Source organism: Ostrea edulis, chromosome 2 (genome assembly GCF_947568905.1).
Source record: "Ostrea edulis chromosome 2, xbOstEdul1.1, whole genome shotgun sequence".
Taxonomy (NCBI): Eukaryota; Metazoa; Mollusca; class Bivalvia; order Ostreida; family Ostreidae; genus Ostrea; species Ostrea edulis.
This window is the reverse complement of record NC_079165.1, coordinates 98,528,430-98,541,923: the sequence shown is the minus strand read 5'-3', so window position 1 is coordinate 98,541,923 and position 13,494 is coordinate 98,528,430. Positions and strand designations below refer to the sequence as shown.

At 36.6% G+C, this 13,494-nt stretch overlaps 1 protein-coding gene across 2 annotated transcripts; it reads right to left on the bottom strand.

Moving 5' to 3' along the window:
• Positions 1 to 13,494, bottom strand: LOC125680198 (uncharacterized). 2 transcript variants are annotated; one of them, XM_056155709.1, is made up of 15 exons: positions 13,292 to 13,494; positions 12,801 to 12,908; positions 12,187 to 12,432; positions 10,993 to 11,872; positions 10,852 to 10,906; positions 10,600 to 10,726; positions 10,223 to 10,381; positions 9,948 to 10,055; positions 9,533 to 9,682; positions 9,085 to 9,409; positions 6,468 to 6,602; positions 6,263 to 6,387; positions 3,740 to 3,866; positions 3,461 to 3,588; positions 1 to 721 (listed from the first exon to the last, which is right to left on the bottom strand). In XM_056155709.1, exons 1-15 carry the CDS (start codon positions 13,349 to 13,351, stop codon positions 431 to 433), a joined length of 3,024 nt encoding a protein of 1,007 aa, XP_056011684.1. In that variant the 5' UTR covers positions 13,352 to 13,494; the 3' UTR covers positions 1 to 430. The 2 variants fall into 2 exon arrangements, with proteins under 2 accessions (XP_056011684.1, XP_056011685.1); XM_056155710.1 differs by lacking the exons at positions 1 to 721; positions 3,461 to 3,588; positions 3,740 to 3,866 and adding an exon at positions 5,095 to 5,281 and having other exon boundaries at positions 13,292 to 13,481.

Genomic DNA, 13,494 nt, shown 5'->3' with positions numbered 1-13,494 from the left:
TTAGTTTTGTACACTTTATTAACATCATGCATGTATACGAATTCATCCTTCCATCTTCACAATAACTAGGCTTTGTGAATACATATCCCTTGTGTCCACTTCAGAAATATTTGTGAATTTTTGAAAATAAATAAGAGTATGAACTGTAATGTTTCATGCCAGCATGAAGCGTGTTAGCAGTTTCAAAAATGAAGTTTATTCTTATATTTACATTCTGCTTTCCTTTCTGTTGGAATTCCCAACTGTTAAAAATAGATGTACTATATTTATCTGTATTCATATACCCACTCTTTACAACTACAGCACATTCATGAAGAAATGGTTATCATTACAATTTGTAGAGATATCAAAAGCAAACAATGAAAATGTAAATATTAGGCCTTGGCATTGTGAAAATGATTATTTTTGGACTTCATGGAGTTAAGAACTTTCAGTGTAAGACAGAAAACATTTTTTTCTGAACCATATCCCTTGTATCAGTACTACAGATGGAGAAGGAAGTTTTCTGAATCCTAGACATCTGGTCTCTACACTGAGCATCCATTGTAATCTTTGATAGTTCCTCCACTTGACACACAATGTCCAAAAGCAGTATATTCACAGAGTCGAGCATCTCAACGGGAAATTGGGCTGTTGTCAAGGTGATATGAGAAAATACTTGAGTCAGCAGAAACATACGACAGTGTGGTGTTATTGTGGATGTTTCTGACAAAACCACATTCTGTAATTGAAAATGGTACATTCAAATAATGGTAATATGAAACATTTACCAACTTTGTACATTTTTATATGGTATCCATTAACCACCAATAAAAAAGATAACAAGAGGTCCATGGGCCACTTAGCTCATCTGAGCAGTTGCATTCCCCATGTAAAAGTTGAAACCCTGCTGTGACCCTAGTCTGAATTGTCCCATGGAGTTGCCTTCAAATAAGTTTCCTACATATTACTATCTAGAGTGTCAAACCCCTGCTATGTCCTCTCCAGCCTCAGGAGTCATGTGAACAAATGATTCTATCAGGACTGAAACGATATGCCCCCTTCATGATATGATACATATTGCAATACTTATGCCACAATTCAATATTTTTGATACACTACCTTTTACAGAAGAAACCAATCATAATTTACAAGAAAAATTTAACTGCAAAGATTCACAATCACGATTTTAAAAGCTTAATGTACACTTGGAAACATTATTGTTTTTGACAGACTTCTGGTTAACAACAGTCTGACCATTATTGAATGCCATTTTTCCCTTGTGCATGTAAAAGTAATAAGTACAGGTCATGCCGGATGCATTTTACCAAATCCAATATTAAAAAAGTCTAACAAGAGTTTCACCAACAGTACATAATACGTCCGTGAAAAGCTAATATAGGGTGTTTTTCTTACACCGTGATTTGTAGAACTTGGCATCGGGTATTATCAGCAAACATCAGGTGTGACATACTTTCTTTGCATCGTAAAAACAGACAAATCATGTACTCCATGTAATATTTTTGCTTGGCATAAAGTGTATGTGTACCAAGTTTGATGGTCCTAGCCCCAATAGTTCAGTCTGTATCCTGTTACTACGACTTTGACCTCAAGAAACAATAGGCATCCTCCACTTGGTGTAAGGTGTATGTGTACCAAGTTTGATGGTCCTAGCCCCAACAGTTCGGTCTGTATACTGCCTACAAGGTTTTCCTACTAAGTGATACTGCAACCTTGACCTCTGACCTTGAAAAATAATAGGAATCTTCCTCTCATCATGGTGATCAAATGTACCAAATTGTAATACCCTGAATCTTATTGTTTGGTTTGCATCCTGTCTACAAGGTTTTCCTACTAAGTGTTACTATGACCTTGACCTTTGACTACTGACCTTAAAAATCAAGACTTCCTCAACTTGGCATGAGGAGTATTAGTACTGAGTTTGACTGCCCTAGCCCTGATAGTTCAGCCTGTATTTTTCCTACAAGGTTTACTTATCAACTGATACTGTGACCTTCATCTCTGACCTTAAAAAACAATAGGCATCTTCCTCTCATCATGGTGATCAAATATACCAAGTTGCAATATTCTGGAGTTTATGGTTTGGTCTGTATCCTGCCTACTAGGCATTTCTACTAAGTGGTACTGTGACCTTGACCTTGTCCGTTTGTATACTGCCCACAAAGTTTTCCTACAAAGTGATACAACGTCCTTGACCTCTGATCTTGAAAAACCATAGGCATCTTCCTCTCATCATGGTGATCAAATGTACCAAGTTGTAAAATCCTGGAGGTTATAGTTCAATCTGTATCCTGCTCACAAGGTCTGGACAGACAGATGGACGGACAGACGACGCCATACCATAATACATCCCGTCTTTGATGGTCATATAAAAATGTATCCAACCGAAGATTAAGGCAATGAATTGAACACTGAATTAAGCGTTTATATTGAACATTATTGATATTTCAGTGAATTGTTTCCGTCCTAGATTCTATACTACATGTGGATGTTGTGAACAAATTTGAATCTATACTAAATGTGGATGCTTGTATATTAATTTGATGACATGGTCCTCATGGTTCTTGAAAATTATTAAAGAATTTTCCCAACATATTCCCATGTAAAACTTTTAACCCCTATTGTAGCCCTTCCCAGGCCCTGGGTTTCATAGTTTCACTACACTAGATGAAGGTACTTGCATATTAATTTGACACACTGTACCCCTGTTGTTCTTGAGAAGAACATTTTAAAAGAGTTTTCCTACACTATTATAAAGTAAAACTTTGAACCTCCATTGTGGTACCACCCTGAGCTTAGAGGGGTCATTGTGTGAATGAACTTGTATCTATATTAAATGAGAATGCTGTATATTAATATGACATAATGTATTCTTGTGGTTTTTGAGAAGATTTTTTAAATAAATTTTCTATGTGTATACATGTGTAAAACTTCAAACCCCTATTGTCACCCTGCCCTGATCCCAGGGGTCATGGTTTGAAGAATCTTCCTTCTATATAGAGGCTTTCAAGCAAGTTTTCGTTAATAATTTGCTTCAGAAGTGCTAGTAAAGTATATTTTTTAACCATACATGTATCTTTTGAAATTATCTCATGTTGGAATGAAGCATGTTCCTTCATTTCAACAAATTTGAATCCACTTTACTTTTATTAAAGAAACTTATGCCATGTTTGGCTGCAATTGGTCCAAAAGTTCTTGGGAAGTCAAAATTTGTTAAAAGTTGACAAACAGATGACAGACAAGAGATGGTTAACATCCAAATTTTGATCAGAAATGTGCACTTGAGCTTTCAGCTTAGGTGTACTAAAAATACAGTACAAAAATACAGTACAAAAATACAGCCTCAGAACACAACTGATACCCCTGTACTTCTAATTAATGATTCTGCAAAATAGTGTACAGTCTTACAGCTGCATCTTCTACAATGTTAAAATGAATTCATTTCAATCTATTAACACACCTTGTACACAGCCATTGCAGACCTGATACAATGTTCTACAGCAGGAGGAGAGACCTGGCTCTGGGTGTGAGACAGAAGCCGAAGAACATCGCCCAGTAATTGAGATGTGGAGAGAAACTCAGATATCTCTGAAAAAAACAATTTTGCCATGACAGATTTCTCATGATTTAAAAATTCTTGTGATGTATTGCATTTACACTGTTTACACATCACTCACTATTTTCACTATTTCTTGCTATAAAATACATGCTCAAAAGACAGATTCATGGAATAAAGTACCTTTTAAATTTACCATGGGCAGACTTCCAGACATTTTAACAGACACAAAAAGATGACCAGACTTGACAATGCCTCTTAGAAACTTGAACAACCGAACCCATTCCTCTGGAATCAGATGAGGTGCTACCTGAAAGTGAAGAATTTCCACATTAACTCACTATAAAATTGTACATATCAGTCTACAGCATCTCATATCATCATTGTAATAAACATAGAGTCTACAGCATCTCATATCATCAATGTAATACAGGAATTTAAACCTTGCTCCATAAATCTTTTATTTATGTATTATATATATTTCTATATCCCCTCTGTAAAACATTACACAATAACATAAACCCAATTCAAAATTCACTTCAAAGCTGTGCATTGTTAATCAAACCAGACTGTGCCCTGTTAATCAAACCAGACTGTGTCCTGTTAATCAAACCAGACTGTGCATTGTTAATCAAACCAGACTGTGTCCTGTTAATCAAACCAGACTGTGCCCTGTTAATCAAACCAGACTGTGTATTGTTAATCAAACCAGACTGTGTATTGTTAATCAAACTAGTCTGTGTCCTGTTCATCAAACCAGACTGTGCATTGTTAATCAAACCAGACTGTGTATTGTTAATCAAACCAGACTGTGTATTGTTAATCAAACCAGTCTGTGTCCTGTTAATCAAACCAGACTGTGCCCTGTTAATCAAACCAGACTGTGCATTGTTAATCAAACCAGACTGTGCATTGTTAATCAAACCAGACTGTGCATTGTTAATCAAACCAGACGGTGTCCTGTTAATCAAACCAGACTGTGTCCTGTTAATCAAACCAGACTGTGCATTGTTAATCAAACCAGATTGTGCCCTGTTAATCAAACCAGACTGTGCCCTGTTAATCAAACCAGACTGTGCATTGTTAATCAAACCAGATTGTGCATTGTTAATCAAACCAGACTGTGCCCTGTTAATCAAACCAGACTGTGCCCTGTTAATCAAACCAGACTGTGCCCTGTTAATTAAACCAGACTGTGCATTGTTAATCAAACCAGATTGTGCATTGTTAATCAAACCAGACTGTGCCCTGTTAATCAAACCAGACTGTGCCCTGTTAATCAAACCAGACTGTGCATTGTTAATCAAACCAGACTGTGCATTGTTAATCAAACCAGACTGTGCCCTGTTAATCAAACCAGACTGTGCCCTGTTAATCAAACTAGACTGTGCCCTGTTAATCAAACCAGACTGTGCATTGTTAATCAAACCAGACTGTGCCCTGTTAATCAAACCAGACTGTGTCCTGTTAATCAAACCAGACTGTGCCCTGTTAATCAAACCAGACTGTGCATTGTTAATCAAACCAGACTGTGCCCTGTTAATCAAACCAGACTGTGCATTGTTAATCAAACCAGACTGTGCCCTGTTAATCAAACCAGACTGTGCCCTGTTAATCAAACCAGACTGTGCCCTGTTCATTATGCATGATCTACTGGTGTATATCAGAAAATGACACCTAAAAACCCAAGTTACGTACCTCAAAGCAGTAAATCCTAAACCAACTCTGTCATTGGATTTAAGTCAAGGTGCATGTAATGCTATACCTGTACACGTAATGTCATACTTGTATATGTAATGTCATACCTGTAAATGTAATGTCATACCTGTATATGTAATGCTATACCTGTATATGTAATGCTATACCTGTACATGTAATGCTATACCTGTATATGTAATGTCATACCTGTACATGTAACACTATATCTGTATATGCAATGCTATACCTTTACATGTAATGCTATACCTGTACATGTAATGCCATACCTGTACATGTAATGCTATACCTGTACATGTAATGTCATACCTGTACATGTAATGCTATACCTGTATATGTAATGTCATACCTGTATATGTAATGCTATACCTGTACACATAATGATATACCTGTACACGTAATGCTATACCTGTATATGTAATGCTATACCTGTATATGTAATGCTATACCTGTAAATGTAATGCTATACCTGTACATGTAATGCTATACCTGTATATGTAATGTCATACCTGTAAATGTAATGCTATACCTTTACATGTAATGCTATACTTGTACATGTAATGTAATACCTGTACATGTAATGCTATACCCGTATATGTAATGCTATACCTGTACATGTAATGCTATACCTGTATATGTAATGTCATACCTGTAAATGTAATGCTATACCTGTACATGTAATGCTATACTTGTACATGTAATGCTATACTTGTACATGTAATGTAATACCTGTACATGTAATGCTATACCTGTATATGTAATGCTATACCTGTACATGTAATGCTATACTTGTACATGTAATGTCATACCTGTAAATGTAATGCTATACCTTTACATGTAATGCTATACCTGTACATGTAATGCTATACCTGTAAATGTAATGCTATACCTGTACATGTAATGCTATACCTGTACATGTAATGTCATACCTGTAAATGTAATGCTATACCTGTACATGTAATGCTATACCTTCTGTGAAGACTATCTTACCTGTAAGAGAGCCAGCAACAAAGACTGATCATGTAGAATCCACCTGGAGTGACAGTAACTTCCAATCACCTGGGACAATGTCTCACTTACAGCAACAAGTCTCAATAAATTCAGGTAATCTAGATCTGAAATGCATACAACACATAAAGTACCTCCACTAGCCTGGTCTTCATATCGACACAATTCACGACAAATTTGTACTCACCATGGTTTGAATTGAGGAGATCCATAGATAGAGAATCACAAACACTGTGAAACTCTTCAGCTGTCAAACACAACTGTAGAGTGATCAACCGCACGGTGCAATCGTAGTCTGTTATGGCCTTCAGAAACCAATCAACTGAACAAAAATTAAACGTAGGCATCAAATTACATGTATGGGAGTTTTATTGCATTCTGTGACCTTATCTGGGCCTGTACTTGTCCCTATGTGTTAAAATCTAAACAAGAAGACCCAACACTTACCCGAGTTTTTCTCTCAAAAAGTGTCATAAACTTTGAACCCTTACCTGTGGCTCAACAATAAGACCATGCTCAACATTTAATCAAACACAGATCTACACTTCAGAAGGAATCAATGCTATAGTACTTGACGAATTGTAGCTACTGGTACACAGAATGTTGTAGCTACTGGTACACAGAATGTTGTAGCTACTGGTACACAGAATGTTGTAGCTACTGGTACACAGAATGTTGTAGCTACTGGTAAACAGAATGTTGTAGCTACTGGTACACAGAATGTTGTAGCTACTGGTAAACAGAATGTTGTAGCTACTGGTACACAGAATGTTGTAGCTACTGGTAAACAGAATGTTGTAGCTACTGGTACACAGAATGTTGAGTAAGAATAGCTACTGAGCACATCAATTTAAATTTATTTCAAAATTGAATGAAATCAGTTTTCACAAGATTATCTCATGATATTCCCTGTATATTAATTACACAAAAACTTTAAGCAACTCTCGCACAAAATGTGTGGCCACCATGACCTCAGGGAACAAAACTAAACCTGAAAGTTCTTGAGCTCCATGATATCTTATATCCTATATAAAACAAGAGGTACTGTGAGCAATGCTCACTAAGAATACCCCCCGCTTACCCCAATCTCCCAAAGGGTGTTGGTAATAGGTATAAACTACCTCTTTTCTGAGTGTAAAAAACAAATGGCATGACAAACCGAACCATATTGCTACTTCGATGTCCAGTGCACATGACCTTTGACCTTTTGACCCAAAAATCGATAGGGAACATCTTCATCCCATGGGTAGTCCATATGTATGATATGGTGACTGTAGGTGGAAAGGATAACGCTTTAGAGCTCGGAAACCATATTTCTACTTCAATGTCCAGTGTGCTTGACCTTTGACCTTTTGACCCAAAAACCGATAGGGAACATCTTCATCCCATGGTGACTGTAGGTGGAAAGGATAACGCTTTAGAGCTCGGAAACTATATTGCTACTTCGATGTCCAGTGCACTTGACCTTTGACCTTTTGACCCCAAAATCGATAGGGAACATCTTCATCCCATGGGTAGTCCATATATATGATGTGGTGACGGTAGGTGGAAAGGATAATGCTTTAGAGCCCGGAAACCATTGCGTCTACAGACGGACGGACGGACGGACAGACAGACGGACAACCCGATTCCAGTATACCCCCCCCACAACTTGTTGCGGGGGGGTATAACTATGAATCCCAGTTGTGGTACCATCCTGATCCCAGGGAACACAGAGTGAATAAACCTTAATCGACATTACATAAGAAAGCTGTTGTTTATGACTCATTGTATCTTTTATACTTGATTTTTTTAAAAATATTTTTTACTTGATCTTTCTTCATCTTAGAATGCTTTAAGCCAAGTATGGTTAAAAATCGTTTGATGGAGATGCTCAAGATATGGAAAAAGTAATAAGATTATTGCATGTAGACAAACATGTATAAAAATGCATGTAGTCACCAACAGCCAGGAAAAAAAAAATGATCAAAATGCCTATTATATGCCATCAGCTAAAATGCATCTATATTTGTTTAATTTGTCAATTCTTAATCAAGTCCATACAGAAATTAATCAATGAAATTTGATTTAATTTTCTTATACATGTATAATGCAAATACTTAATTTGGCAATATCACTGTTTCACATCAATTTGTGAGAATCATGAATGCAACACTTCAAAACACTTAGATCTACACCAATTAGAGATCAATTTTAAAAAAGCAAGAAGTTAGATTTCATGAGAGAGATTTCTTACAAATAAATGCAAATATTAATTACTCACAAGTTTCAAGAAATCTACAGAATTCTAAGACAAGGTGTCCCTGCAGTATCATTGGTGTACTTCTTGCATGGTAAAGGATTAATAGAAGCCTTCATAAGTACGAGTATGGGACAAGATTTGCAGTCTGGGACGAGGCTTTGCCCTTGTCCTAGACAGCAAATCTTGTCCCAAAGGTGAAATTTCCCTATTCCACACAAGTAAATAATAAAGGATTATTTTTCTCACATTTTATCCACAACTTAGTGCATTAATTTAAGAGCTTTGAAAAAATTCAAAATTATGAAAACCCTCATTTTAACTTGAATGCAAAAATTAATCAAACATTCAGAAAGAGCACATCTGAAATGGTTTACACTTTGTGTGCAACTAAAACACCCAAGGCTTTACCTCAAAAAGTTATATCAAATAAAAAAATTTGAAGAAAACAATACAATCCCCCCCCCCATGTTGTAACATAAATCATAGATTGAAAGTATTTAATCAATGTTGTCATAGCAGTGTAAGACAATAAATTTTCACATGGGGAAAGAATTTAACATACCACAAAGTACCCGCCTTCCTTCTTCAACCTGATTTAGCTGGTCGAGAAAGGACATCAATCTTTGCTTTAGGATAACAGTTTCATTGTCATTATCCCACAAAACACAGCAGTTCTCCAGTAGATCAGCGGCTGATACCAGACTCAGTGTCAAATCAATGCTTGATTTCCCGTGTTGCAGTATCTCGGCAAGTAATGTTATTCCCAGATCTAGAGCAAACCTCACTGTCAACTTGGAGTTTTGCTGACCTTGTGGAGAGAGATGGGGTACAACCACTGATAAATACAGTTCTTCTGGATTAAGCACTGTCTCCTTGTCAGCAATTGGCTGAAATATCAAACAGAGAGGCTATTCACATTACTTATTCACCACTCTTAAGAGAATCTCAATGACTTAATGTATTTTAAAACTGAAGCTATCAGAGTGACATAATTTACATATACAGCATACCTTCATCAGATTCTGTAGTAATCTGATTATTGTATCTTGTTCTTTCTGAACGAGGGAATGAGTGGTTAAAAATGTCGCCAGCCTGCAGCAGAGCATACTCCTATTAGAGTCTGTCAGGCAAACACACAGTTCTCTTAGAGTCTGTAGTATCTGCAAAATAAAAGTAAAATTTTGCTCCTTTATATCAAAGTGCAAGTTATTCAAAACTTCGGCATTTGCAGTACTAGTCTGTAGCAAATAGTAAACATTTTTGAAGGTAGAATTTGTTCTAAATTGACCATAATGACAATGCTAGTGTGGAATGACATGATTGTGGAATGATGTGTACAGGTGTGATTGTTTTAAAACTACTGGAAGGGCTGTACTGTTGAGGAATGACAGGTACAAGTATAGATTTGTATAAGGTACCACTTACTGAGCATACAATATCTGCCTGATGTGAGCCCCCTACGGTTCTCTCCAGCAGCTGACTAACCACTAAGTCAGCATCTTGTAAGGCAGCCTTTTGAATATCCAACTGGACCTTAAACAAAGTCACAAGCATCATGCACTACATACAAACATTTTATGCATCATTTATAACAATAAAAAAAAAAATAACGGTAAATTTTCAAAATCAGTTACCCATACTGATAGCTTGAAGCAATGCCTTTAATACACACTTGATATTAGTTCCTATGTAAAGCTAACCTTTTCATCGATTCCTGAGGTAAGCTTGTTGAAAGTTTGGTTGAGGGACAGAGGGGTCACTGGTCTGTGTTTTGGCCACTGCCCGTATGTTCTGTACACATGGTGGACATGCTGACCACGAGTGGGAACATCCAGCTGACCAAAGCTGTCCAACACCAGCTGTAACGTAAATGTGTATAGAGTGTCTTCATGTTCTCCCAAGGAAATTCATTTTTTAACAAGATATCAACGAAGAGGTCTTCATCCATCCCTCTTCTATCATTATGAACCTATTGGCTTTGAAAAAGAACTCCTTCACCTGTACACCACAGCATGCATATAGTCAGGTATTCAGCTCCTCTTTTGATTTCTTTTAATTTTTTAATCAACAAATTTACCTTGGCCAACTTTTCCAACTGAGTCTCTGTAAGTTTGCTGTTTAATTTCCACACAAGTTCATATAAGTGCAGCATCGTATCCTTATTTGATATTAGCTGTAATCGAGATTGTAACACTGACAGCAATCTAGAGTGAAACAATTATCAGAGAATTATTGCAAGTTCTGACCCCCCCCCCCCCCCCCTCTCTAAAAATAAAGAGCATCAGCTTAATTATCATAAACCAAAACTAAAGTATCAATGATAACTCACTTATCACATGACCATAGTGAAGAAATGGGACTCCTCACAATCTTCGACAGAAAGTCTACAAAATTAATGCAAAATTTACAATAAACTACTTCAAATTTTAAGTGTTCATGAGATAACAAGTGATTGCATCCAGAAGCTCACCTTGGAAGTCTGGTTGCCTCTCTTGAATTCTCCATATTACTGCTGCCATTGAAACCTCTGGAAAAATTTCATCATCAACATTCACACTTTCCAACATGGAGGATAAATAACTATGAATAGTTTCACTTGTATCTTTGATGCTAAGGTCGCATGCTCCTAACAGTGACTGTATCACCTGCCTGCAGAGATTCCTGCTCTCACACAGTACTCGGACCTTGTTCAAGGCTGGTTTGGCATTTGGGTTGTCTGGATACATCAGGATCACAGTTTTACACATGTAAACAAACCTTGATTCCGAGTCTGAAGACAAAGAATCAAGCAAAGAACAGCAAAGTGATTGGCCTCCTAGGGACATCATCTTAATCAAAAGAGTGATTAGAGAGTTCAAGGATAGATTTTCCTTTAGATAAGTAATAACCTCATTGTTTAAGTCAAGAAAGCATTTTGACATATTTTCCTTCATAAATTTTCCAAAATGAACTTTGAGATTAACATTTGTTCCAGTGAAACCACTTTTGACTCCAATGGCATTTCCTTGAAACCATTTTTGTAAGCTCTGGGCATTTTTTTCTTTGTTACACAAACACAGTAACAGAGAGGTTTGATGGAAACCATTTGTTAGAACACTGATGTTATCATGTTGTACGGAATTCTCACGAAGATTATCAATGACACAACAACACTTAGTCAGTACTTCTGACAAAAGACTTAATGCTCCATGGGCATGCTCATCGTCATATATTAAATGTGTCATCATGTATTCAAGGAAGCAGAATCCCAGCTTGAGATCACAGATACTGTAAGCGTCTTGCTGCTGTGTGTAGCTTAATCCATCTCTGATTAGCTCACAGGACAAGTCTTCCCTCAAGTGGCAAAGAGTCTGAAATAATTATGATATGTTATAAAACTGAACAAATATGATATCATATTCAATAAAAGGCAGAGAAATTCTATGCTCTAAATATTTACACTGGTCCCGTTTAATATATATAATTTATCACGCATCATACAGATTGCTTCTTTATGTAACAATATTTATCTTCATGCAACAGCATTCAAAACAAACGAGTTTACCTGAGGGAAATCAATGTCATGTCATTGTTTTTCATAAAATCAGTCAGTCAATCCAAATTGCTCTGAATTTTATCTGCATTTCAGAACAGAATTATGAATACACTCAGACCTTTAACATACCTCTGTTAAGAATTCATGCCAGTGGCATTCCTTCACCAGACTGAAGTAAAGAGAATGACTGATGGGAGGAAGGGTGCGCGTCAGGATGTCTCGACTATCAATCCTCTCTGGTTCCACCCATTCATCCTGGACATCGTCAGAAACTTCCTGTACTGTACTAACAGTGCGTTTTTCTGACAATTTCTCATGATAAGAAGTCAGCAGCTTGTACAGAAGTACAGAATGAATCTTCCTGTTCCATACAATCTGTATCAAAGACAAACATTTGTAATGTCATGTGACAACACTAATGAAACGTCGACTTTTAAGAAATAAATATCCGTTTTGAAAATATATGAGATGAACTGTGATGCCTTTTGCCGACATACTTCATAAAGCACATTCGCATTTTATGAAAAGTATCCCTATGTGAAGTGTACAGTACATACCCTCATGTATTTTCAAAAGTGAAATTTATCTTTTATATTTACATTCTACTTTAATTTCTGTCAGAATTACCTGCAGTTGAAATAGACGTACTTTACTCCTCAAGATTTATATGTGCATTGTTCAAAACTGCAGTACATTCAAAGGCAAAAACAACGTACTAAATGTAAATATCACTGTGTGAATACCTGTTCCTCTGGTTCACGATCTTCCTCCAGCCCCTGAATAATCTCCTGTACAGCCATTTTTACTACACACACAGGTTCAATTCTTTTGTCTTTGTCACTGAGTAGATTCTATGTAAAGAAGTATAAACATTGGTGAACATTCATCTTTTACTTTCTTACACTTTCATGTAAAATACTCGAATCTGATTTGCCACGAAACAGTGGAAAAAAACATTATATTTCCCTCCGAGAAGAGAAAGCATGTGCTCCAGGGTGATAGTGTCTAGCAACTGGTAACATTACTTGACAATGGGTGATATTGTAAAAAATTATCACATGCGTCAAATTTAAGCATCTGGAAAGTTCCTTTGGTGTTGTGATATACATCAATATAATAAATAAATATGAAAAGTATCTGTGTTGAGAGGGAATGTGATGATCATTAAATCATAAATGTCTTTAAAGCTTGTACACAAGTAAGGAAATTCGAGTTATTGAAAGGCGTGCTTTACCTGTTTTTCGACCAGCTGAAGAGCGCTCTGGAGAACAGCGAATTCGGTACAATAATTCATTGTTGAAAATTACGAAACATCACTAAATAATGGCAATACTAATATTGGTTGGTTCATTTATCAAACGGTGTGACGGGTGTCAAACGTTGATTTCATGTTTCATGCCGGTTCTCCACTAATTTACCTCCACAGCACAGAAGATC

Excerpts from the sequence above, each read along its gene's own strand:
- LOC125680198 (XM_056155709.1), bottom strand. The coding sequence starts at position 13,351 with ATGAATTATTGTACCGAATTCGCTGTTCTCCAGAGCGCTCTTCAGCTG. Across the intron at positions 10,382-10,599 it reads AGTTGGAAAAGTTGGCCAAG|CTGGTGTTGGACAGCTTTGG; the intron begins GTAAATTTGTTG and ends TTTACGTTACAG. Across the intron at positions 6,603-9,084 it reads AGGAAGGCGGGTACTTTGTG|TTGATTGGTTTCTGAAGGCC; the intron begins GTATGTTAAATT and ends ATTTTTGTTCAG.